The following is a 27158-nucleotide window of genomic DNA, read 5'->3' as shown; positions in this document are numbered from 1 at the left end:
CAAGATTCATTTTCAATTCTCTTTATATACAGAAGATCAATTTAGTATATATTAAGTAAAGTTAAATCCTAAAACTTTTAAAATATATTACCTCAACTTAGAAACATATTTTCTGAAAAACAGCTTTTCATTTTCTTAGCTAAGACTAATGACAAAAAAAGTTTAACTTAAAATGGGTATTTTCTTAACTAACCAGTCCTTCCATTTGTTCTGTCCTCCCTCATGGCTGTAATATTGTATGGGACAAGGCAATGCTGTGCTTGATATGGCTTTATTTGAGTGGAATTACTGACTTAATATGTAGCAAGCATTTCACTTATTTTTTTAAAATTCACTTTAAAAATTTACTCATTTACTAATAGGTGGAACTAAGGTCCTCTTCATCCCACACAACTACACTAAAATGATACCAGGTACATGCAGCATGTAAAAGACCTTTAGACTTTAAAGAAACTTTTGAAACTAGTTTGCTTTTTTTTGTTTGTTTTTGGTAATTCTTTTATTTAAAAAAATTTCGTTTATTTTATTTGCATCACGTGGGTGCATGGGTCCAGGCTCTTGGACCATCTTCCACTGCTTTCCCAGGCACATTAGCAGGGAGCTAGATCCAAAGAGGAGTAGCTGGGACTTGAACCAGCGCCCACATGGGATGCCAACATGCACCACAGGGCCAGCCCTGTTTTTGATGACTCTTCAACAATGTCGAATGCATTGTTGACATCAGGAAGCGGTCACAAATAGTTTTGCTCTGATTCTTAGAATGTAATTTTGAACTGCAGTGGGCTTAAGACTGAGCATCAAACAAGTAGATTTCTTCTTACATAAGAAATACTAAGAATGGGGCCGGCGCTGTGGCGTAGTGGGTAAAGGCGCCTCCTGCAGTGCCAGCATCCTATGTAGGTGCAGGTTCGAGTCCTGGCTGCTCTACTTCCGATTCCAGCTCTCTGCTGTGACCTGGGAAGGCAGTGGAGGGTGGCCCAAGTCCTTGGGCCCCTGCGCCCACATGGGAGACAAGGAAGAAGCTCCTGGCTCCTGGCTTTGGATCAGCTCAGCTCTGGCCGTTGCAGCCATCTGGGGAGTGAATTAACGAATGGAGGACCTCTCCCTCTCCCTCTCTCTCTCTCTCTCTCTGTACTCTGCCTTTCAAATAAATAATTCAGTAAATCTTAAAAAAAAAAAAAAAGAAAGAAAGAAATACTAGGAATAATGAGTGGTCCACAGCACCAAAATCCAGAATTCTTTTCTAAAACAGATATTCATAGAATGTGGTGGTCTGCAGTATTAGAAGCCTGGTTCTACCAGGAATCAGTAATACATTCTGTCAACAGCCAACTTAACCATTCAGATCGGGGCAAACAATCTCAAATACATGAGGAATCTTGACAAAGTTCATGGACAATGTGTTTTATGAAGAAATTAACTATGCATAGATTTGAATTTTTTGCACTGATTATTCACCTAACATCAGATTAATATCTAGAATATATAATTAAAACTCAAAAAATTCAGGAAAAACAATGTAGATAAGAAATGGGTGGCCGGCGCCGCGGCTCACTAGGCTAATCCTCCGCCTTGCGGCGCCGGCACACCGGGTTCTAGTCCCGGTCAGGGCACCGATCCTGTCCCGGTTGCCCCTCTTCCAGGCCAGCTCTCTGCTGTGGCCAGGGAGTGCAGTGGAGGATGGCTCACGCCGCAGCGTGCCTACCGCGGCGGCCATTGGAGGGTGAACCAACAGCAAAAGGAAGACCTTTCTCTCTGTCTCTCTCTCACTGTCCACTCTGCCTGTCAAAAATAAAAAAATAATAAAATAATAAAAAAAAAGAAATGGGCAAAGGATATGAATAGATGTTTCTCAAAAGAAAAAAATATAAATGTATGACAAATGTATGAAAAATGCTCACTATCCTTAACTCTGAGAGAAATTCAAATCAAAACCACAGTAATATATTATCTCATTTAAATTACAAATGAATATTATCAAAAATATAAAAAAAATTCTGGCAAGGATGGAAGAAAAGGGGATCCTAAAAAAAAGAAAAAAGAAGGGTATCCTTATACTCTCTTGGTAGGAATGCAGGTTAAGACGGCCACTGTGGAGAACAGTATGGAGGCCCATGAGAAAACTGAAAGGAGAGCTCCCATATGAGCTAGCCTTCCCACATTTGGGTGTTTGTATCTACGGGAAAGCAAATCATCCTGTCAAGTAGATACCTGCACTGCCACATTCATTGCAGCACTATTTAGAATAGACAAGATATGGCATCAACATAGGTATCCATTGATAGATGAAAGGATATTATATGCAGTAGAATATTATTTAGCCATAAAATTACACCCTGATGTTTGCAGCAAAGTGGAAGGAACTAGAGATGCTCGTATTAAGTGAAATAATCCAGACACAGAAAGACAAATACTGCATTTTTTTCCTCTCATATGTACAGGTTAAAAAACAAACATACATTAATCTGAACCTAGAATAATGATTACTAGAGGCTGAGAAGGGGGGGAAAGAGGGAGGGGAGAGCAGAATGGATGACAGGTACTAGTACACAGCTAGATAGAAATAATGGGTTCTTGTATTCCATAGCACAGTGGCCCAACTATAGTTCATGATGATGTATTATATGCTATATAAAGAACTAGAAGAGAAGAACTCACAGTCTCCAAGCATAAAGAAAAGATAGGGACATAAAAATGCTAATTACCTTATTCAATAAGTCTTAAAAATTTTCACCATGAAATTTTTTTTGTTAAGATTTATTTATTTATTTGAAAGAGTTACACAGAGAGAGAAGGAGAGGCAGAGAGAGAGAGAGAGACAGAGGTCTTCCATCCACTGGTTCACTCCCCAATTGGCCGTAACGGCTGGAGCTGTGCTGATCTGAAGCCAGGAGCCAGGAGCTTCTTCCAGATCTCCCATGAGGGAGATCCTCATGAGGGTGCAGGGGCCTAAGCACTTGGGCCATCTTCTTCTGCTTTCCCAGGCAATAGCAGAGAGCTGGATTGGAAGTGGAGCAGCCGGGACTTAAACTGGCGCCCATATGAGATGCCGGCACTGCAGGCGGCAGCTTTATCTACTACGCCACAGTGCCGGCCCCAACCATGAACTTTCTGAAGTACTTGCTTTTGTATTTGTCTAAATAGCTTTAACTTTTTATGGAACACCACAGCATAATATATAGAAGATCCTTCCATTTGATTTACAAATCTTTGTTTGGCTAGAAGTTTTTAGTTTTTTCTATTATATGAATTAGTGAAAGCAGTTCCCAGATGTGCAAGGAAACCTTTGCCTCCAGGCTACCCTCCCCTTGGTGTTCACAGCCTTTCATCTGTCAGAGAATAAACGGTTGTCTCTTATTTGCTTCTTTGTATTTTTTTCTTGCTTTAAAATTCCTCATTAACCATAGCACAGGTTAAATTGTCTTTAAGTAATTTTATTTCATCAGAAATATGATTTAGTAGGAGATACACAGAATTGTAAGAATATTTTTGCCTCCTTGAGTAGTTCATCTATATGAGCTTGGGCAAATTGCTGTAATCCCTTGCTTGATGGCAAATTTGAAACTAATTACAGTTCATTTTGCATTTATTATTTCTTGGGCTTCTTTGCAAGTATTAAATGATATGTTTGATCAAGTTGTTGGTAAACTGAAAAACTCTTCAGAATCAGTGGTATGTTTATAAGCATATTAAAGTCTTCTTTTAGCCCTTATAAACTCATGAAAACTGAAAAGAGCAAGACATATCATTTACTAAAGTGTTTTCATTATAGTTAGGGTAGTACAGGTAGTTCATTGTCAAATGTAGTATTAATAGATGTAACCATAATGATCCCTGATTACTAAAGTAAGCTTGTTTTTATGTAGTTCTGTGTTTTAATAAAGATGATGATGTAATGTTTTCATATTCTTTTGTGGAAAATTACCTTAGGCCCATATGAATATTATGTTATTTTTTCAGAAGTATTTTAAAAGCTATTATTACCAAAACAGGAGGCTTTACTGGAATTAGCAATGATAGGTTCATATTCACAAGTCTGTCAGAGAGTGAGACTTTCTTTTTGATAAGCAACTACTTTGCTAACTGATTTGTGGCATTGCAGTATTAAGATTATCATAGATTAATCTAGTATCAGATCTTCTGAATCCTTAATATAGTAAATAACCCTTGAAATTTCAGAAAAACTAATTGTTTTTGTTGTGTATATAGAAATAGTGTCTGTGTATTTTCGGAAATAGAGCAATTTAAGATCCTGAATTTGCTGCCTTTCTCTTTACGTTTATATTGCTTCCGTGTTATGGAAACACTTGGACTACTTTTTGTTATGGTGACTGGTCCCCCTCCCCACCTTGGTTTAAATACATGCCAAGGTTTGGTGATCACATTTTTAAAATAAATTAAATAAAATAACTTTTCCTATGTTGTTTTGAGCTAAAAGTGTTTTCTCTAGAGCAAATGTTAGTCTATTTTTAGTATTTATGTATGCATGCTTTTCATATTGTAGGAGATTTTATGAAGATGGAGCAATTGTCTTGGGTGAGGAAGCAAATATGCTTGCTGGCATGCTGCTTGGACTCAATGCTATTGATTTCAGGTACTTAACCAAATGGTTCAGTTTTTAAATTATTCACTTTATAATAGTTTCTATTTATGATTTTTTTCTTTCAGTTTTCTAAGTGATGTACACAGTTGGCTATTGGAGTTTGATTTGTGGATTTTGTTTCAGAAAGAGCCTGTCTCAAACCTAAATAGCCAACAGGCTTGCTCCCTGATTTGGGTGAGCTTAGTTTAAATATGCTGGTGTCACTGAAGAAAAGTTTCTGATCCTTTCTTTCAGGATATTCCAGTTTTAACTTTACTGTGAGGAAAAAATAGACATTCAATTCTAGAGAAATTCTCATTGAATATATTGAGATAAAAATTCTGATAGGATGTCATGTTTCTGGGTTAGGTATCTAATCTATTAAATTGTTATTTCCAACAAGATGAATTGGTTCTAGACTAAGATAACAAGTGCTAAAAATGGATATTGTAGATTCTTCATAAATATATGGAAACATTTTTGTGCTTTTCATTAATTGATTTCAGATTTTATGTTAAATGATTTGTCTATAAGAGAAGTTAAATTTAGAAGAATGAAGGAAACATATTTCATTGAAATATAAAACTTTAAAATTCAGTAGTGTTAATAAAATAAGATTGAAAATGTACTTTTATGTCTTGAAATTAAAAAATTTTGTCCATTTTCACAAAATTTATATTTTTCTAGTAAATCACTTGCTTTTCAGAATTTTTGTCATTTTTTAATCTACCTTGACTTAAGGTTTAATAAACTAGAATAAAGTTAATTACTTTAAAAATTTAGGATGAACATGATCAGTGGAGTATGAGGTTATCTTTTTGATCCCTTTAAAGATGTTAATTTTTTGTATTGCATATTGCTGGTTCTGTATTAATCCTGTTAAATCTTGTTTTTATTTACAAAAACAAAACAAAACAAAAACCCTGGGTAAGAGATGTTAACTGTTGGTTTATTGTAACCCATTTAGATCCATTAGTAATGTTCCTGTAACACTAATGGAAATGAAGGAAAGACCACATAAAATTTTGTGACTTTGATTCTCTCCTTATTCACGTCTGGAAAAATACATAAATTCCCTTGATATTACTGTTAGGGCAAGTATTTTAACAGGCTAACTTACGAAAGAAACCAGAAGGTGAGAATTTATACATGAATTTTTTTTTCTGTGAAGTATCAACCTACATATTACAAATATTCCTGTCTTTCTCTTCCTAGAAGATGTACTTTTTTTGTTTCCATAATGGTAATTCTAAAATCAAACACTTTTCCCTGTCCCCGTGATCTCTTTCTACATCCTGTCATACAGAAAGAAGGGTTACTGGATTGGGGTACAAGACTCACAATATGATTTTGGAAAAGTCAATCTTTTCCTTGTTTCCATGACCTCATAAAGGACTGAATGAAGATTGAAGGATTTTCAGCATCTGGAGGTCCAAAATCCAGGTCTTTTGACCCATTCCAATAGTTTAAAAGCCTTCATTTTCTACTCCTATCTGTGTGTGGGATATTGTTTTTTCACCTAATGTTACCAGTGATTCAAACCCTGGGAACTTATTCTATCAGAGACGAAGAATGTGGCTGATAAAGGAGCAGACGAGAAAGTCATTTTAGCATAGTTTATTGGAAAAAATGAAGATACAGAAATGGCTACAACAGGTAGACCAACTGGGTATCTCCGTAAAGGGCTGAGAACCCGGTGTGCATTCAAGCTGAAGTTTTTATGGCCATGAGTATGGTCCCCTATTTCTTCTTCCCTTCTTCCTCTTCTGGAACAGTCTGGGTAGGAGATATTTGGATGTGCTGCTCCACTTCCCTCCAGCTCCCTGCTAATGACCTAAGAAAGCAGTGGAGGGCGGCCCAAATGGTTGGATCTCTGTACCCACTTGGTAGACCCAGAAGAAGCTATCTAGGGAGTGAATCAGCAATTGGAAGATGTCTCTCCCTCTCTCTCTTTCTCTAACTCTGCCTGTCAAATAAATAATAAATAAATCTTTAAAAAGTCATCTGGAATTTAGTGAAGCGAATATCTCTAGCAATAGTTTGTCTATAACATTTATTTGTGATTTAAAATTTTCTGTGTTAATATGAATATTTGTTTTCTGTTGTCTTAGCTTTTGCCTCAAGGGAGAGGGATTGGACGGCCACTTTCCTGCTGTTATAGACTATACACCATATCTGAAGTTTACCCAAAGGTATTTGCCATTTTGAAACATGTTACTAGTACCTTAATTAAGTGTCTTTTTGTGGTGCAGTGTTCACTTGATTAAAACTGCTTGTACAAACATGTGTTTCAGTATTAGAAATCATTAAAAAATATAAACTCCAGTATTGTTTTCAGTATTTGTGTAAATATACACTTTTTACATATTGTAATCCCAGCATGTAGTTTTTACATAACAGAGACATTTATATTGCTGTAGTCCTTATAAAAGAGTAAAATCTTGGCGGGCGCTGTGGCTCGCTAGGCTAATCCTCCGCCTGTGGCGCTGGTACCCCAGGTTCTAGTCCCGGTTGTTCCTCTTCCAGTCCAGCTATCTGCTGTAGCCTGGGAGGGCAGTGGAGGATGGCCCAAGTGCTTGGGCCCTGACCCGCATGGGAGACCAGGAGGAGGCACCTGGCTGCTGGCTTCGGATCAGCACAGTGCGCCGGCCATAGTGGCCATTTGGGGGATGAACCAACAGAAGGAAGACCTTTTTCTCTCTCTCTCTCTCTTACTGTCTAACTCTGCCTATCCAAAAAAAAAAAAAAATTAATAGCTCTGAAATAATCCATTGAAATTTGAAAACCATAATTCACTATTTAGGGTGTTTCCCATATCTCTATTATAAAGAGAAGAATAATGAACATTGTACAAATAATTTTTGTTTCAATTGTAAATTTTCAGTTATTACAGTACGTTAAATGAAAATAAGTTATGACTCAAAGTATATCGTATAAAAGATTTGTACCATTTTTTCCTACTACCAGTATTTTAGCAGAGTTCTGGATTTCTCACACTTTCATCAGCATTGAAAATTAGTCAGATGAAACTTACAGATGTTGTTAAAATCTGCTTGAAATTTGCTGAATAGAATGATGACCTTAATATATTTCTAAAATGTTATAATCAGATTGAGCTGTAAGGTATTAAGTGTGTGTGTATATATATATATATATATATATATATATATATAGTGTCTAAAAATAATATAAGGACACATACATTGACCATTTGTTGTATGCCTAACATAGGAGAGACATTTTTCTTGTTGCCAGGGATAGTAAATATGGAGAATATGAGAACTTTATGAATTTCTGGAAAAGAATACAGAGTCCTTACCTATAAGATAATCTCCGTCCAATAAGAGAAGTCATTAACATTTCAGAACTAGGAGTGTGAAGATATTTTGGATGGCGAGGAAGGAGGAAGAGAGGATTAGAACACCAAGATTTCTAATATGAGTATGTAAGTGGATCCCTTGGGAAAAGGGATAATTCTAATATAATAAGTCTAAAAAAGAAATACAGCTGACAATGTTTTTAGAAGGCATAAAATTATGCTGCTTTGAGATATTATAGAATATAGAACATTTTGTGAGGATAACTAATAGTTCAAAATAATATTTATTGAATGCTTATTTTATATAAGACATTTTTCTAAGTGCTTCCCTTCTATTAATTCATTTACTTCTCAGATACCAGAGAGGGAGGCACTGCTATCTCTATTTTACAAGTGAGAAAAGTGAAACACACAGAGATTAAATAACAGGTTGTGGCACAGTGGGCAAAATACAAGTCTGGAATTAAAGATTAAGGTGTCATCTGGGGAAAGGAGTTTGATCATCGTAGATGGAAAAGCAATTTTGAATGATTTAGGAAATGACTATAAATAAAAAAAGATAAGTTGAATATAAATACCAATATTTCTCTATACTTAAAAAATAAAATAGTGTAATCTTCTCAACTGCTGCTTTTATAATGAACTTAAAAAAAAAGATTTATTTATTTGAAATACAGAATTACAGAGAGAGGAGAGAGATTTCCTACCTGCCGTTCTACTCCTGGAATGACTGCAACAGTTGGGACTGAACTATGCCAAAGCCAGGAGCTTGGAACTCCATCCAGGTCTCCTATCTGGGTAGTTGGGCCCAAGTACTTCAGCCATTCTCGCTGCTTTTCCCAGGCTCATTAGCAGGGAGCTGGATTGGAAGTGGAGTAGCCAGGACTTGAGCTGGTGCTCATAAGGGATGCTAGTGTCCCAGGTTGCTGCTTAACTCACTGTGCCACAACTGCTGGTCCTTGAATTTTTTTTTTTTTTTTAAGATCTACCCATTTATTTATTTGAAATACAATGAGAGACAAAAGATCTTCCATCCACTGGCTCACTCCCCAAACAGCCTCCATGGCCAGGTCTGGGCCAGGCCAAGGCTAGGAGCCCAAAACTCCATTTGGGTTCCCCCCATTGGTGACAGGGACCCAAGTACTTGGGTCATTTTCCCCTGCTTCCCAGATGCAATTCAGGAGCTGGATTGGAAATGAGCAGCCATATTGTGCTCTGATATGGGATGCCAGTACTGCAGGCATTAGCTCAACCTGCTGCACCACAACGCTGGCCCCTCTTAAAATGAATTTAATAATTTAGACCCTTTATCCCCAATTGCTTAGCCACTTTTCATTTATTTTTTCTTTAATTTTGTCTTTGGTGCACTGATCTAAACTTATATATATAATTTATCCTTCTTTGTATGCTGAAGAATTCCTGTTATCCCGTTGTAAAAAGGAAAGTAAAGTGAGAAAGGAAGAACCAGTTCAGCCTAGTCATAGCCACTTGGTATTCCTGACCATAGGATTTTTCTTTTTAGAAAGATTTAAACTATCTTAGTTGCTACATAGAATTGATAGTTTAAAAATGAAATTGCTTCTGTGGAAATATATCTTAATTAGACAAATTTTAAGTTGTTTTCCCTGAGTTACTGTTTGATATAATTTTAACCTTCTGCATCCTTACATGTTTTTTCCTCATTGGATTTTAAGCTAGAGAAATCTCGTAAGAGGATATCTCAAAAAGGTCATGTAATTGGAATTAAAACAAGTTTATTTTGGTGCAGAAAAAACTTGGAATCTATGTATACAAGAGTACTTAAAAAATTCATGGGAGATGTATATTATGAATAGGCTATACAGGAAAAAAATTGCTGCACTAAAATAAAATTATCCTTTAATTTCATTTTCAATTAAATTTTTGAAGTATACTGTTAGCTAACGATTGTTGATCTTTCATGATTCTTCGAAGTTTTCACTGTTAAACATAATTCCGTTTTCAACATTCTTACAGCTATATCTTGCTTAAACATGGTTATTGTGTGAGCATTGTGGCACAATGGGCTAAGCCACTGTTGAAGGAGTCCCACCTGTACTTCCTGTCCAGCTCCCTTCTAATGAGCACCCTGAGAGGCAACAGCTGATGGCTCAAGTAGTTGAGTCCTGCCCCCCTGGGGTAGACCTGGATGGAATTCCAGGCTCCTAGCTTTGGGCTGGCCCAGCCCTGGTTGTTGTGGGCATGTGGGGAGTGAAGCAATAGATGGAAGATCTCTCACTGTATTTCTTTATCCTGTTATGTTGAGCTTTAAATAAAAACAAATAAACCTCTTTAAAAACCCACTTGACTATTTACTGAAGAGGTAAATTTCTGCAAACAAAATTGCTAACTTAAAAAGACTGAACATGAGCAAGTAAGCTGTTAAATTGCTCTTAGAATATTCCATCTACTCTTAGTAAAGATAAACTAATCATTGCTACCTAAGGCCAGACCTTTGACCTAGTTCCCACATCCGATCCCTTCTCTTCTGTCAAGGTCTTTTCACTAGCAGTTACACACCACCATTAATTACCCCTCTTTTCTAGATATTTCCATATATCACAGAATAGAGTGGGAAAAATCAAATTCAGCTCTTTTTATTACACACTCACAACACCGATCACTTCTATGATCCCAAAACGTGGTTTCTGTCCTGACCAGGATGCAAGTAATGTTTTCTACAGCAGACCTCAGCTGGGTGTCCTGTAACTCAGTTTGATCTCTCTGGTTAAGGGCTCAGTGTTCAAAACCTGCTCTCACATCTGATGCGAGGCATGAATCTGGCACTCTGGAGCTTGAAACTGACCATCGGCTACAAGTTGGGATTCCCACAACACCATCTCTATGCTCCATTATTTGTTTAGAACAACTTAAAGAAATCAGGGCTTTGTGGTTCATTTGTCGGTTTTGTTTTGTTTTGTTTTGTTTGTTTTTTGTTTTTTGTTTTTTGACAGGCAGAGTTAGACAGAGAGAGAGAGAGACAGAGAGAGACAGAGAGAAAGGTCTTTCTTTCTGTTGGGTCACCTCCCAAATGGATGCCAGGAGCCAGGTGCTTCCTCCTGGTCTCCCATGCAGGTGTAAGGACCCAAGCACTTGGGCCATCCTCCACTGCCTTCCCGGGCACAGCAGAGAGCTGGACTGGAAGAGGAGCAACCGGGACAGAATCCAGCGCCCCAACTGGGACTAGAACCCAGGGTGCCGGTGCCTCAGGCGGAGGATTAGCCAAGTGAGCCGCGGCACCGGCCTGTCGGGTTGTTTTAAAAGGCAGATACACAGCCAGTTTGAAGAGAGAGTGAGGCCTGGAAGGGTGCTGGACACAGGAGTTTCCGTCCGTGTGGCGTTAGGGGTGCCCACTGTGGATGAGTTCTTGTTTACCTTCCGGCAAGCTTTCACATATTGAACTACCTGGGAGCTCTCTGAACCCTGTCCTGTGGGTTTTTCTGGAGACTTCATTGCATAAGCATGATTGCAGCATGACAACTACAGAAATGTGATGGGACAAGTAGACCAAGTAGGGAAACCCAGCAAGGGCTGTCTGTCCAGATTCTTTGTGGTCCTTCTGTCTGGCATTCTTTCCTCTCAGGTATGAGCGGGACTGGACTCCTGACATGTGGGTCTTGTAATCTGTTAGCCTGCAAGGTAGGTCAGAGAATTTATGTGGGGCCACATGGCAAAGATTAAGGTACATTTTCAGTTTTTGAGTGTAGTGCAAAGTTTTTAAAAAAAAAAATAAAAGCAGACTTTGTAAATAAACATATTTCTGAGTTTGGATAGATGCCCACTCCTTCTCCACTGCTTTCCCAGGCATGCTAGCAGGGAGCTGGATTGGAAGTGGAGCAGCCAGTGGGAAATGCTTAGGAATGACTGGTTTTTCTGAACCCCTTTTACCTTCTTCTTGAACGGTCCTGAATGCTCTCCTGTGTTATAGCCCATCAACTGGAAGTGCTGCTTTTCTGTCCTGCTTCATGTCCTTTTTCGTGGAGCTTGGGCAGGCACTCACCCGTGTTAGGCAGTGAAGGGAACCTGACTGGAATGCTCTTCCCACACAGCTGGAGTTTCTGGTTCTCTTCTTTCCGAGTCTTTTGTCTGTCTTCTGGACGTCCTCGTGGTTTTTGATGCTGATTACTTAGATCTGTAAATCTCACTCATGCATCATCTCCAGGTTTGCTTTTGGGAGAGGAAATCATCAGCCCTTGGTTCCTCGCTATTTGTTTAGGAAGCTAATTTCTTTAAAATATCATCATTATTATTCTGTTTAGTGCTAAATTTATCTATAAATACAGGTATGTTCATCTTAATAGTCAATTTGGAACGTCATACTCATTTCTGTGTGTAATGTTGGTCTTCCCAGTTCTGATAGTATCAGCAGTGACGAGGAGGAGCTGAGGACTTTGGGAAGCAGTGGTAGTGAAAGCAGCACTCCAGAGAATGTGGGGCCTCCATTCATCACGGATGAGAACAGTTGGTTCAACAAATGTAAGAGAGTTAAGCAGAAGTACCAGCTTACCCTGGAACAGAAGGTATTTGTCAGTTGTCCAAAGTCACTTAATTTGAGTCTCATTGCCTTTGAACTGTCACTGTAAAAACATCTTTTAACTGAATAAAATTATTGTTCCTTTGCTCCTTCCCTTTGTCCTCCTTTTGGTTAAAAGTCAGGTGAAGTTTCAGGAAAAGATTTTATGTGTTCAACTTCTCCTAATTTTATGTTTTAATATAAAAATAAGGCATTTATTCTATCACTAAAAACAGTTGAGTTTATATATTCAAAATTTTTAGTTTCTGTAATTAATTTTAGAAAAAAAATTTTTTTTGACAGGCAGAGTGGACAGTGAGAGAGAGAGACAGAGAGAAAGGTCTTCCTTTGCCATTGGTTCACCCTCCAATGGCCGCCACGGCCGGCGCACCGCGCTAATCCAAAGGCAGGAGTCAGGTGCTTCTCCTGGTCTCCCAGTCTCCCATGGGGTGCTGGGCCCAAGCACCTGGGCCATCCTCCACTGCACTCCCAGGCCAACAGAGAGCTGGCCTGGAAGAGGGCCAACCGGGACAGAATCCGGCACCCCGACTGGGACTAGAACCTGGTGTGCCAGCGCTGCTAGGCGGAGGATTAGCCTGTTGAGCTACGGCGCCGGCTAGAAAATGTTAGTTGTGATCACCTGTGCACATATCTGTTCTTTTTAAATTAGGTATTTTAGCAGCTCTGTGTTTCAAGCACTGTAGTACACAAAGTGGCGTACATAGCTGAAGAAAAAATGCCTTTATCTTCAGGAGATTGTAACTTTTACCTTTTTATTATATTATCTATTTATCCCTTTTCATCCTTCAAGCATATTGTTCATAGATAAAATACATAGGGAAAGGCCAGTGGAATTAGTGATATAAGTATATTTTTAAATGCATAGAAAAAATGGTAATACATTTATAAATACATAGGGAAAGGCTAGTGGAATTAGTGATATAAATATAGTTTTTAAATGCATAAAGAGGGGCCGGCGCTGTGGTGCAGCAGGTTAAAGCCCTGGCCTGAAGCGCTGGCATCCCATATGGGCTCAGGTTCTAGTCCTAGCTGCTCCTCTTCCGATCCAGCTCTGTGCTGTGGCCTGGGAAAGCAGTGGAAGATGGCGCAGGTCCTTGGGCCCCTGCACCTATGTGGGAGATCCGGAAGAAGTTCCTGTCTCCTGGCTTTGGATCAGCGTAGCTCCGGCTGTTGCAGCCATCTGGGGAGTTACCCAATGGATGGAAGACCTCTCTCTCTGTCTCTGCCTTTCTCTGTAACAGTGTCTTTCAAATAATTAAAGTAAATGAATAGAAAAAAAGGTAATACATTTACAAATATGAATGGATCCGCTGTATACAAATAGTCTACTGCTTAGACTATGAAAACATCTCAATTATAGTAACTTAAAATCTTGGAAAAAATGTATAAAGAAAACTTTTTTTAATGATTTATTTATTTGAAAGGCAGAGTTAGAGAGAGCTATCTTCCCTCTGCCTGTTCACTCCCCAAATGGCTGCAATGGCCAAAGCTGGGCCCATCTGAAGCCAGGAGCCAGGAGCTTCTTCCAGATCGCCCGTGTAGGAGCAGGATTCCAAGCACTTGGGCCATCTTCTGCTGCTTTCCCAGGCACATTAGCAGGGAACTGGATCTGAAGTGAAATTGGCATACATATGGGGTGCTGGTGCTGTAGGCAAAGGCTTAACTTTTTATGCCACGGTGCCAGCCCTAAAGAAAACTTTCATACCTTATTAAAAGAGACTTCTGTACCCAGCAAGAAGTCCGATAAGGTCATCTTAAAGTCTTTCTGTTTTAAAAATTTGAAAATGCTGAGTAGAATACAATTTTTAAAAAGTTTCTTAGAGAGCTGTGCCTCAAAGAAAAAGTTCTCCTTAGGGACTTGAAACATAGAAGGACCTGCAAACAAGAGGATTAAGAACATTAGGTAATGCCACTGTAGGCCCCAGGGACTGAGAGCATAATCACTTAAACTAGGCTCTTGTGTTTTAATACCCATAGAGGAATAGCAGCTAAAGGTACACAGTCATTCCAAATGGAAACTCAACCTAGAAGGCAAGAGTGACATGCGGAGTGGTAGAGTAAAGAAGTACATTGGTGAATAAACCTTGACTGGGTGAAAACAAAAAACCATGACCAGTCTGGGATGGCAGTGGTGTGCTGGAGGGAAGAGCCCTGATTTGTAGAATTAGCCAGTTTCTCTGCAATGAATCCTCTTTTCGTGGCTGACTTAAACATACCAAAATGACATTGTTGGAGACAAAAATTGCAAAGGGATTAACAGCAGTGTCATGCAGTATGCAGTGTTTCGACTAAGTGGATGAAGTAGACATAAATGACTGCAGGAATACAGATAATGGTAAATATAAATTAGGAAGTGAGAGATTTTGAGTAGTTGTAACCTTCATGAATATAATTTATTGTAATTTCTCGTATTTAGTTTTTAACAATAGCAATGTTTATCAACTGACTTAGAAAATTTATGAAAATTTAACAGCCATCTCTTGAGAACTCATTTTCCTACTTGTGGGAAAATGAAGGCAAAGTAGAACTAAAATACTAAGAATATCAAAAAGAATAAGAGGGTAGTAAGAGAGTAAGACTGAAGCAAAGCTTTTGGAACTCTTTGTATTAAATAGTGAAAGAGGGTAAAGACATTTTTTTAAAAAGATTTAGTTGAAAGGCAGAGTTACAGAGAGGGAGAGACAGAGACTGATCTGTTGGTTCACTCCCCAAATGCTGCAACAGCTAGAGCTGGGCTGATCTGAAGCCAAGAGCCAGGAGCTTCTACCGAGTTTACACTTGGACCATCCTCTACTACTTTCCCAAGCCATTACCAGAGAGCTGCTGGATCAAAAGTGGAGCAGCTTGGGGCCAGCGCTGTGGCGTAACAGGTAAAAGCTGCTGCCTGCAATGCCGGCATCCGTTATGGATGCCGGTGTGAGTTCCGGTCGCTCCGCTTCCGATCCAGACCTAGAAGAAGCTCCTGGCTCCTGGCCTTGGATCAGCACAGCTCTAGCCGTCGCAGCCAATTGGGGAGTGATCTGGCGGATGGAAGACCTCTCTCTCTCTGTGCCTCTCCTTATCTCTGTGTGTAACTCTGACTTTCAAATAGATAGTTAACTCTTAAAAAAAAGTGGAGCAGCTGGGGGCTCAAACCAGTGCCCATATGAAATACTGGTACCATATGCAGAAGCTTAACCTACTACACTACAGCACTGACCCCAGAAAAGACATTTTTAATGTGGATGCCTGCTTCCAAATTTAACATCTAGGAGTTTTAATTAACAGAATAGAAATATAATGTTTAAATTTTAAGTGAGTAGTTGGAAAAAAATACAAAAACTTGATCAGATTAATAGAAGAGAGTAAATTGGGGAAAAAAAAAACATAATAAAAAGAGACATAAAATGAAGTGGTAGAAATCTAAATATAACCAAGAGAACAACCTCACAATGAAAGTGAATGGCATAAACTTCCCAATTAAGACAATTTCTTAATTTATTAAGCAATAGTTTTAACATTTAACAACATTCTGTTTATAAGAGAGACATAAAATATAATGACAAAACAGTTGAAACTAGGGAAATTAATGTACTAGGCAAATACTAATTAAAAGAAGTCTATGCCAGTATCATTATTAAGCATAGACATTAAGGTAAAAATAATTTTTTAGACTAAAGAGAGGTATTGCTTTTTTTTTTTTTTAAAAAGAATTCACCAGGAATGAGTGAAAGTGCTGACTTTACATACATTTAATAATCTGTTGAAGCTAGAAGCCTGAAACTCCTTCCCAGTCTCCCATGTGGGTGAGGGGCCCAAATACTTGAGCTGTACTCTGCTGCTTTCTCAGGCACCTTAGCAGGGAGCTGGATTGGAAGCAGAGCTGGTGCTCGGACTGGTGTTCCAATGTGGAATACTGGTGTTATAAGAAGGGACTTAGCCTGCTGTACCACAATAGCAACCCCACTACAAAATTTTGTGGAACATACTAAGATAAAAAACAAATGTTTTAGAATGGCAGATGTCCTAAACAGCACTCTGGCCTCAGAATCAGCTGTTAAGGCATTCAGATCTGGCTAAAAATCCCATGAGAGTATTTCAGACATGGAAAACCAAGACATTGTGGCAAAAAAAAAAACAAAAAAACAAAAACAAAAACAAAAAAAACGACCTAAATGAAAGATCTCTATGAGTGAGATCCCAGTGGAAAGAATGGGCCATCAAAGAAGGAGGTACCTTTCTCTGAAGGGAGGAGAGAACTTTCACTTTGACTATGACCTTGTCTAAATAAGATCGGAGTTGGCAAACTCAAAAGGCTTCCATAGCTTTGGCAACTCATGACAAGAGCCTGAAGTGATTACTGACGCCATAAACAGGAGTATCAATTGTTAAATCAACAACAGGAGTCACTGTGCACTTACTCCCCATGTAGGATCTCTGTCCTTAATGTCTTGTACAATGTGAATTAATGCTATAATTAGTACTCAAACAGTACTTTACATTTTGTGTTTCTGTGTGGGTGCAAACTGTTGAAATCTTTACTTAACATATCTAAATTGATCTTCCGTATATAAAGATAATTGAAAATGAATCTTGATGTGAATGGGATGGGAGAGGGAGCGGGAGATGGGAGGGTTGCAGGTGGGAGGGAAGTTATGGAGGGGGGGAGCCACTGTAATCCAAAAGCTGTACTTTGGAAATTTATATTTATTAAATAAGAGTTAACAAACAAACAAATGTTCACAAATAATCAAAAACATGCTATAATAGTGATCACAATGCAATAAAGCTCTGTTAGTACAGAAAGTTTACTGTAAGCTTTGGGAATTTAAAGAAGTAAGGAAATACTTAGAATGAAAACTGTACACTGTAACAAAGGTGAGTTGCAACTTGTGTACTACTTGTAGAAGTGCTAGGAAGAACTGAATGACAGTTAAGGAAATAAGTATCCAGAAAGTAAGTTAAGAACAACCAAACCAGTTAAAAAGAAGCAAACTAGTAGAATAAGAACAGATATTGATTAAATAAAAACCAGAGAAAAGGAATGAACAAAACAAAAAGTTTATTATTGTAAAAACTGGAATAGATAAATCTAGAATGAATGATTGCATTTTTTTTTGAAAGTACACGTAGATAATTTTGAGAAGGAAATAGAGTAGATGGCATAGGGTAATTGCAACAGAAAAAGAAAGCCTCCCAATAATTATTAGAGAATGATTTTAACAAGTTTATGCTTTTTTTTTTTTTTTTTTTTTTTGACAGGCAGAGTGGACAGTGAGAGAGAGACAGAGAGAAAGGTCTTCCTTTTTGCTGTTGGTTCACCCTCCAATGGCCGCCGCGGTAGCGCGCTGCGGCCGGCGCACCGCGCTGATCCGATGGCAGGAGTCAGATGCTTCTCCTGATCTCCCATGGGGTGCAGGGCCCAAGGACTTGGGCCATCCTCCACTGTACTCCCTGGCCACAGCAGAGAGCTGGCCTGGAAGAGGGGCAACCAGGACAGGATCGGTGCCCCGACCGGGACTAGAACCCGGTGTGCCGGCGCTGCAAGGCGGAGGATTAGCCTAGTGAGCTGCAGCACCGGCCAACAAGTTTATGTCAATGAATTAAAAAACATAGATGCATTTATATAAACATTACTTGTCAAAACTGATAGACCCATGACCACTTTAAAAATTGAGTAAGTGGTTTAAAATTTATATACCTCCCCAGCCCCTAAAAACTCATCAGGCTTGGATGGTTTGGGAAATAGATTCTAGCAAATATTCAAAAAGCAGTGATTTCTGTTTTATATGGATTCTTCATAAGAGTAGAGAAAAAAGGAATATTGCATAACTACAAACCTAGTGTAAGGCCATGTGAACATAATGGCAGGTGGAAATGTGGTTACTAGGAACACAATAGTAAGAACAATTTGGTCTTGTCTGGTAAACATGAAGATAAGTGTGGCCTATGCCCCAGTGCTTCTGTCCCTCAACACAGCTGCTGGAAATTCTTGAATATGTATTCCGGGAGACATATAACATATGTTCCCAGCAATATTGTTTGTATTAAAATACCTAAAATAATCCAAATGACTATTGACAAGAGAGTAGATAATGGTAATATTCATACAATGGAATGACAGCAAATGATCTTCAGCTAGACTCATCAATGTCGATACAATAGCCGGTTTCATAAGATTGTAGACAAAACCCCGCAAACTTAAACAGTATGTTGTTTAGGGTGCCTTAGGTTTGGGGTAAAACCAGAAGAAAATGCAAGAGATTGGTGAAACAGATCTCAAGATCTTATCTTTGCAGAGGAGGTGGGAGGGTGTGATGATGAAAAGACATTCTGTTACTCTGAAAGTAATGGTGACTCATCATGGTGAGGGGTATATGAGTATTCTTTGTTAATGTTTATGGGTTTCCATGTGTAGCTCATATTAAGCTATATCTATACTTACAGTATGTGAAAGCGTTTATTTGTAAGAAATAACTTTAGTTGTTGAGATTTTTATCATGGAAAAACAAAAATTTCTAATAAATTTAATTTATTTTATTTTTTACAGGCATAGTGGACAGTGAGAGAGAGACAGAGAGAAAGGTCTTCCTTTTGCCGTTGGTTCACTCTCCAATGGCTGCTACGCTGGCCGGCGCACTGCGCTGACCCAAAGCCAGGAGCCAGGTGTTTATCCTGGTCTCCCATGGGGTGCAGGGCCCAAGCACTTGGGCCATCCTCCACTGCTCTCCCTGGCCACGGCAGAGAGCTGGCCTGGAAGAGGGGCAACCGGGACAGAATCCAGTGCCCCACCGGGACTAGAACCCGGTGTGCCGGCGCTGCAAGGCGGAGGATTAACTATTGCGCTGTGGCGCCAGCCTAAAAATTTCTAATAAGTTTAAAAAATTCTAACTGAAAGGCAGAGAGAGAGAGAGAGAGAGAGAGAGAGAGAGAACTTCCAACCACTGGTTCACTTCTAATGCCCACTGCAGCCAGGGCTGGGCCAGGCCAAAGCCAGGAACCTCGAACTCAATCTGGGTCTCCCACATGGGTGGCAGGGACCCAAGTACTAGCACCATCCCAGGATGCACATTAAAGCCTGGAAATGATTGGAACCAGGGCTGGAACCAAGGGACTCTGATGTGTGACACAAGTTTCTGAAGCAGTGTCTTAACCACTGTGCCAAACACGTGTCCCACAAAAACAAATATTTGAGAATTGTCAGAAACAAAATCTGAAATAAAAACCATGTATTAATGTGTATTATAAAGCTAAAATCGTTGAAACAACTTGTTAAAGACATAAGAATTAGCGTTCGATGCTGTGGCACAGCGGGTTAAAGCCCTGGCCTGAAGCGCCAGCATTCCATATGGGCACCGGTTCGAGCCCAACTGTGCCTCTTCTGACCCAGCTCTCTGCTTTGGCCTGGGAAAGCAGTGGCCCAAGTCCTGGGGACCCTGCACCCACATGGTAGACCCCGAGGAAGCTCCTGGCTCCTGACTTCAGATCGGCGCAGCTCCGGCCGTTGTGTCTGATTGGGGACTGAACCATTGGATGGAAGACCTCTCTTTCTCTCTCTGCCTCTCCTTCTCTGTGTAACTCTGACTTTCAAATAAATACATAAATATTTTTCAAAAAGGACATAAGAATTAGATAACATAAAATGGGATAGAAAAGTGCTTTAAAGAAAAAATTCTAACATCCTCAGAGAAATATGAAAGCACTTTGCAACTAAAAAGAATAAGCTGGCCGGCGCCATGGCTCACTAGGCTAATCCTTTGCCTGTGGCACTGGCATCCCGGTTTCTAGTCCCAGTTAGGGCACCGGATTCTGTCCCGGCTGCTCCTCTTCCAGTCCAGCCCTCTGCTGTGGCCCGGGAAGGCAGTGGAGGATGGCCCAAGTCCTTGGGCCCTGCACCCGCATGGGAGACCAGGAGGAAGTCCCCTACTCCTGGCTTCGGACTGGCGCAGTGTGCCGGCCATAGCGGCCATTTGGGGGGTGAACCAATGGAAGGAAGACCTGTCTCTCTCTCTCACTGTCTGTAACTCTCTCTCTCTGTCTCTCTTTCTCACTGTCTAACTCTGCCTAGCAAAAAAAAAAAAAAAAAAAAAGATAGGCTGCCGTCAGAAAGAAGCAGAAAATGTGAAGGAGCTACTGGAAATTCAAACCAGGATTTTCTAAATTCAGGAATTCAGTTTAAAGGTTCAGAAAGAGCAGGACAAAGAATGAATAAATGAGTAGGAGGTAAGAAAATCAAACCAAGTAGTCTCATATCCATGAGTTGTTAGATAATAACTTATACGTTGCTCTGTTCTTAGTAGTTTACCTGTACTGATTCATTTCATATGCCCAACTAGGTACTCTTACTGTTCCTAATTTTTAGATGATGAGACATCTGAGAAGTTATAAGTAACTTGCCCAAGCATACAAAGCTGATAAATATGAAAATAGAACAGTCCCTCAGCCTGTCTTCCAATACCATGTTGGTGCTAAAATGTAGTATCTACGTGTTTCTGAAAAAAACCACAGAGAAGGAGATATCTAACTGGTCATTCTGTAATCAGGGCTGTGTTTTGATGCTAATAGCTTAGAATTTATAGTATTTTAAACTAACTTTTGCCTTAAATTTCAAACATTTTCCAAGTTTTAAAGAATAATTCTAAATTGTAGAGATTATATGTTAAATTTTTATATTTAACTAGAACCATGTTGTTTTTGTTTTTTTACTAATTCATCATTAATACTTTGAAAATGTCACATTCCAGTATAGACAGATATAACATTTAAGCTACTCCATGTTTACCTTCCAGATATCTGTTAGAATTTTGCAGTTGCTGTATCTTGGTGATACTGTATTTCCAGGGTTATCTTGAAGAACTCTTAAGACTTCGAGAGAACCAACTGTCTGAATCCGTCTCCCAGAATAAAATACTACTTCAAAGGATTGAAGACTCTGATCTGGCCCATAAATTAGAGAAAGAACAATTAGAGTATATAATTGTGGAACTTCAAGATCAGCTGTAAGTGAGATTCTTTTAGAAAAATTTTGGCAATGTGTAAACATTAAGACAAAATGTTGTGTTTGTACATATGACCCAAATTCTAAGGAATCTGATTGCATGCTGTTAAATTATTTTTCAATTATATTTTTAGAGGTTTACTTTTCTTATTACATAAGTGGTTTATGTTCATTGACTAAGCATTAGAAAATATAAGAAGAAAATAAAAATAAAAATCACCTTTAGTTGTGCTACTCAAAGTCAGCTCTTATAGTTTGATGTAGATTCTTCTAAATGCATATACACAATTTTTACAACATTGGTTTGTTTAACTCTTGATTGGTTTCAAAAAGATGGTACTTTAGACCTATGCCACTCAAAACTCAGTGCTGGGGCATAAAGTGTTACCAGATTATACCAGAAAATCCCTGTACACAATTGAGTATGGCTGGCTCTTTATTTGTAGTACAGCTTTATTGGTTGAGAAAACTGTAATATATGAGTCACATTCTGGTACAAGCACCTAAAATTGTCACTGTTCAATGCATTTGTACTAATCATATCATTAGGTCAAACTTGCTTTTATCAATTAATTGTTTATAGTAAAAACCGTCAGTTGTTAATATTTATTTAATTATAAGGTTGAGTTTATTTTTCTGAAATGATTTCAGCCTTTCACTGGAGTTACAGGGATAGTGCCAAGAAGCCCTATGTGTGCCCTTGCCTGTGTTGACCAGTTGTCTGCCTTGTGCCCTGTAACTCTCCCTTTACTCAATTCCACAGACATGTGTCTGGTCACCTGAGAGGTTGCCTACCCTGGATCTCTTGATGCCAACTTGCCTCAGTGGGTTTTTCTAAGAACAGAGAGATTGACTTATATGACTGCAGTTCAATTTATCAATTTAAGAAATGTAAATCAATACCATACTTTAATCTTAACTTTAACTCACATCCCAGTTTCATCACTTTTGCAGATTATGTTCCTTCCTGCTGCTTTTGTCTCTCTGGTTCCAGATGCAATTCAGAATCATGTTTTGCATTGGTGGTCAGTCTCTCCTGTCACTTTTAAACTTAGAATGGTTTCTCAGTCTTTTGTCTCATGTGAGACTGATATTTCTGAAATATACGGGCTTTTTATCATTTTGTAGAATGTCCCTGAATTTGTTTGTTTTTATCTCGTGGTTAGATTGAGCTTCCCATTTTGGGCTGGGCTATGACAGAATTGCTGTGCTCTCCACCGTGTTTGTCAAGAAGTCCATTGGCCCTTTATTATAGTGATGTTAATTAACCATTGGTCAAAGTGTTCTTTTCCTCTTCTGTGCAATTACTATTGTTCATTTTGTAACTAATATAAAATTTATAAGGCGATACTTTAAAGTTTTTTTTTTTTTTTTTTTTGACAGGCAGAGTTAGACAGTGAGAGAGAGAGAGAGACAGAGAGAAAGGTCTTCCTTCCATTGGTTCATCCCCCAAATGGCCGCTACGGCCGGCGCACTGTGCCCATCTGAAGCCAGGAGCTTCCTCCTGGTCTCCTATGTGGGTGCAGGGCCCAAGGACTTGGGCCATCCTCCACTGCCTTCCCGGGCCACAGCAGAGAGCTGGACTGGAAGAGGAGCAGCCGGGACAGAATCCGGCGTTCCAACCGGGACTAGAACCCAGGGTGCCGGCACCACAGGCAGAGGATTAGCCTAGTGAGCCACGGCGCTGGCCTAAAGTTTGTTAAGTAAGAAAGCTTTATTAGGGAACAAAAATGTTTAATAATTTCTAGGAATTTGTATCTTAAGCAGAGTTTTGTATGCATATTACTTTTTCATTTTTTTCTTATACTGTAAAGATGTCTTCCTTTGGGGCATCACTCCATGAGGGGCAGGGTAACACTTCCGTAGCCCCTTGCTTCCATTAACCAGAATGTAAAATATCGAAGTGAAACAATAGAAACTTCTGGTTATTTCTTTACAATGAAAGATTTGGAAGATAATCCTTGTTTTGCCAGTAGTGCTAGTAATTTATCTAAATGCTTTTAACTTAGAATAATCAAAAATTGTTTTTTTTAATGAAAAGATTTTTTTCATGTGAAGAATTGAATTTTAATGGATTGTTTTGCTTTTGGTAATTTAAAAGGAAACAGACTTGCAAACTTTAGTTTGAGAAAATAAACTACCCAGATTATGTTTTTGTCATACTTCTGTAATAGAAGATTGTCTTGATTTTGCAGAGTAAATATGTTTTTAATACTTTTAAGGAGATTTTTAACTAAAATATTGTTACAAGAGCAACAAATAAAAAATTATGGCCACTGATTAGAATTAGCCTATTCCTGAGTTTAGAACTTAGATTTACTTCTTTATATAGGGATGTAGGTATATGTAAATTGGATTCTTACAAGGTCTTTTGTGCAAAAACCACATTTTTAAGTTTACTGAACAGGAGAGTAAGGTAACTTCCTTTGTTAGTGTTCACAATGCATTTTATTAATTTCAACTTTAACTGAATAATCAGCTTTAGGATGTAAAATAGTATGGGCATTTTTGTATCTTTAGGGAGAGAATGAACATTTTTTGCTAATATTGCTGAGAATTTTTATTTATACTTAGGAAAATCTGCAATTACCGCTGGGCGCTGAAATTCCTCTTCTTTAATCCTGAGAAGAGAGAAGTGGCCAAGCAGAGATTAAAAAATAAAATATGTGAAGGAATAGGTCAGAAGAGGACTGTTACCACGTAGAATATAAGGCACGTAGTAACTGCTTCTATGTTTTAGTGATTATCTTTTCCAGGGTAATTCAAATTCTGTTATCATTTATTCTTTTCATATGTTTCTTAATGATTATATGTATGTTGAGTTACTGTTAAAGTAGTATTTGAATACTCAAAAATCTGAACATTCTATGGTTTGGACAATAGAGTCCAAGTTATTATGGAGTGGTATAGGAGCATCCTGAAGCTTTCTTGCACCTCAGTACTGTGTTCATATAACAGTTCAACACTTCCCAGTTAGAAGCACAGTCTAAATTATGTCTTAAAGCCCGTGTTTCTTCATCTGTAAAATGATTCCTCTTGTGAGTCATTAGGAGTATTACATGGTATCAGGAAAGTATAACTAGCAAAAAGAAGATGTGCAAAGAATGTTTTTTCCCATTTTGATTTATTGCAACATAAAATTACCTCAGTAAATTCACTCAGAAAGATAAGTAGAAAATCAAAAGTGTTTTACCTTATTCCAGAATGCTGCAAATCAACCAGTGAGTTATATCAGATGTGTTTTCCCTGAGGTTTTTAGTAAGTGTTAAAGTGATCATATAAATAGGATTAAGTGTCTGGTAATAATAATAGAATGAAAAAGGAGATAATGTTCCAACATGGGAAGCAGTCCATACAGCAAACTCATGCTTTAAGTAGCATTCTGACCTCAGAATTCTGACCTCAGAATCAGCCCTTAAGGCATCCTGGTCCGTCTGAAAAGCCCATGAGCATTTCAGGCATGGGAAGCCAAGACTGTGTGGCAAAAAGTGTTCTACATGAAGGACCTCTGTGAGTGAGATCCCAGTGGAAATAAGTGGCCATCAAGGAAGGCTGTGCTTTTCTCTGAAGGGAGGAGAAAACTTCTACTTTGCTTATGGCCTTTTCTAAATATTGACAGAGTTTGTGGATTCAGAAGGCTTCCATAGCCTAGGCAGCTTGTGTCAAGATCCGTGGGTGGTCACTGATGTCATACATAAGAGTGTTAAATAAACAACAGGAGTCACTGTGCACTAATTTCCCATGCAGGACCTCTGTCCTCAGTGAGTTGTGTTATGAGAGTTAACTGTAAAACTTGTTCTCAGACAGTTGGTGTGTGTGTGCGCATGCACACACAAATTGTTGAAATCTTTACATAGTATGGACTTGGTCTTCTGTATATAAAGATAATTGGAAATGAATGGAGATTGGGACTGGGAAGGGAAGGAGGAGGAGGAGGAAGAGGGGTGAGAGTGTGGGGGGAGGGCAGGTATGGTGGGAAGAATAAAAAAATATTTTTAATTTTATCTGAGAAGCAGAAAGAGAGATGCAGACTGAGAGAGCTGCCATTTGCTAATACTGGAGGAATCCCCAGTGCCTGCAAGGCCGGGGCTTGGGTTAGGCTGAAGACAACAGTCAGAAACTCAATCCAGTTCTCCTATGTGAATGGCATGGTCTCAATCACTTGAGCCATCACATAGTGCTTCCCTGGGTGCACATTAACAGGAAGATGGAATTGGGATTGGAGCAGGCACTCAAATAGGCAGTGTGGACATACCAAGTGGCATCTTAACCATTAGGCCAAATATCTACCTGTACTTTTCCCTGAATTTTGAGAAATTCACTTTTGAATTTTAGGCAGGGTTACAGAGAGAGAAAGAGAGAGAGAGAGAGAGAAATAGAAAGAGAGAGAGAAATATCTTCCTTCTGCTGGCTCATTCCCCAGATGGTCACAACAGCCAGAGCTGGGCCAGGCTGATGCCAGGAGACAAGATCTTCTTTCAGGTCTCCCACATGGATGACAGAGGTCCTAACAACTTGGGCCATCTTCCACTGGGAAGTGGAGCAGCTGGGACTCAAGCGGTGCCCATATGGGATGCAGACAATGCAGGCCCTGAGAAATCACTTCTTACTGTGATACATGATTTACTAGAGAGGGGAACTGTTCACTTAGAAGTGATGAGTGTCACATGGTGTTTTATGGGAATGCAACACTTGAGCTCACCACAATAGCAACAGGAGGTAGCTACAGAATTCTGACTAGGGCCAGCTCTCTGCTGTGGCCCGGAGGGCAGTGGAGGATGGCCCAAGTGCTTGGGTCCCTGCACCCGCATGGGAGACCAGGAGGAAGCACCCAGCTCCTGGCTTCGGATTGGCGCAGCGCCGGCCGTAGCGACCATTAGGGGAATGAACCAACGGAAGGAAGACCTTTCTCTCTGTCTCTCTCTCTCATTGTCTATAACTCTCTCTCTGTCTCTCACTGTCTAACTCTGCCTGGCAAAAAAAAAAAAAAAACAAAACTGACTAGGGGCCGGCGCTGTGGCACAATGGGTTATAAAGCCCTAGCCTGAAGCGCTGGCGTCCCATGTTTGCACTTCTTCTAGTCTGAGCTGCTCTTCTTCCGATCCAGCTCTCTGCTATTATGGCCTGGGAAGCAGTGGAAGATGGCCCAAGTCCTTGGGCCCCTGCACCCACGTGGGAGACTGGGAAGAAGCTCCTGGCTCCTGGCTTCAATTTGGCGCAGCTCTAGCCGTTGCAGCCATCTGGGGAGTGAACCAGCAGATGGAAGACTTCTCTATCTCTACCTCTCTCTGTAACTCTGTCTTTCAAGTAAATAAACCTTTAAAAAAAAAGAATTCTGACTAGTATACTATGTACTGTAGCCATTTTTATATGATTTATGATTTAATACAGCATCTTGACATTTATTTGCATTTTTCTAGACAGCAAATGGCACCATGTGTATTTGTCTGTGTAAGCTTTGATAAATTTTTACCTGAATAATAATTTGCGTACATTTTGTGACAGTAAATGACAACTGTTATCTACATTTATTTTATGCATCATGACATGCCTTTCTCTTAATTTCTTTTTAAGATTTACTTATGTATGTGTAAGGCAAAGCTAGAAAGAGGGAGAGAATGAGAGCGAGAGATCTTCCATCTGTTGGTTTACTCCCCAGTTGGCTGCAAAGCAGAGGTAGGCCATCAGGGTCTTCCACGTGGTTGCAGGGGCCCAAATACTTGGGCTA

General features: G+C 39.3%; 1 protein-coding gene across 3 annotated transcripts in view; it reads left to right on the top strand.

Moving 5' to 3' along the window:
* Positions 1-27158, top strand: part of RUNDC3B (RUN domain containing 3B) — a 151910-nt gene that overhangs the window by 73128 nt on the left and 51624 nt on the right. For all 3 annotated transcript variants that reach the window (XM_062178193.1, XM_062178192.1, XM_062178191.1), the window contains exons 5-8: positions 4505-4594; positions 6694-6774; positions 12271-12439; positions 21274-21431. In XM_062178193.1, the coding sequence (XP_062034177.1) occupies positions 4505-4594; positions 6694-6774; positions 12271-12439; positions 21274-21431 (498 nt within the window). The remainder of the gene's footprint in view (positions 1-4504; positions 4595-6693; positions 6775-12270; positions 12440-21273; positions 21432-27158) is intronic.

This window comes from Lepus europaeus, chromosome 20 (assembly GCF_033115175.1).
Source record: "Lepus europaeus isolate LE1 chromosome 20, mLepTim1.pri, whole genome shotgun sequence".
Taxonomy (NCBI): Eukaryota; Metazoa; Chordata; class Mammalia; order Lagomorpha; family Leporidae; genus Lepus; species Lepus europaeus.
Note: the sequence above shows the minus strand (reverse complement) of the source record. Positions and strands in the feature narration are given on the sequence as shown.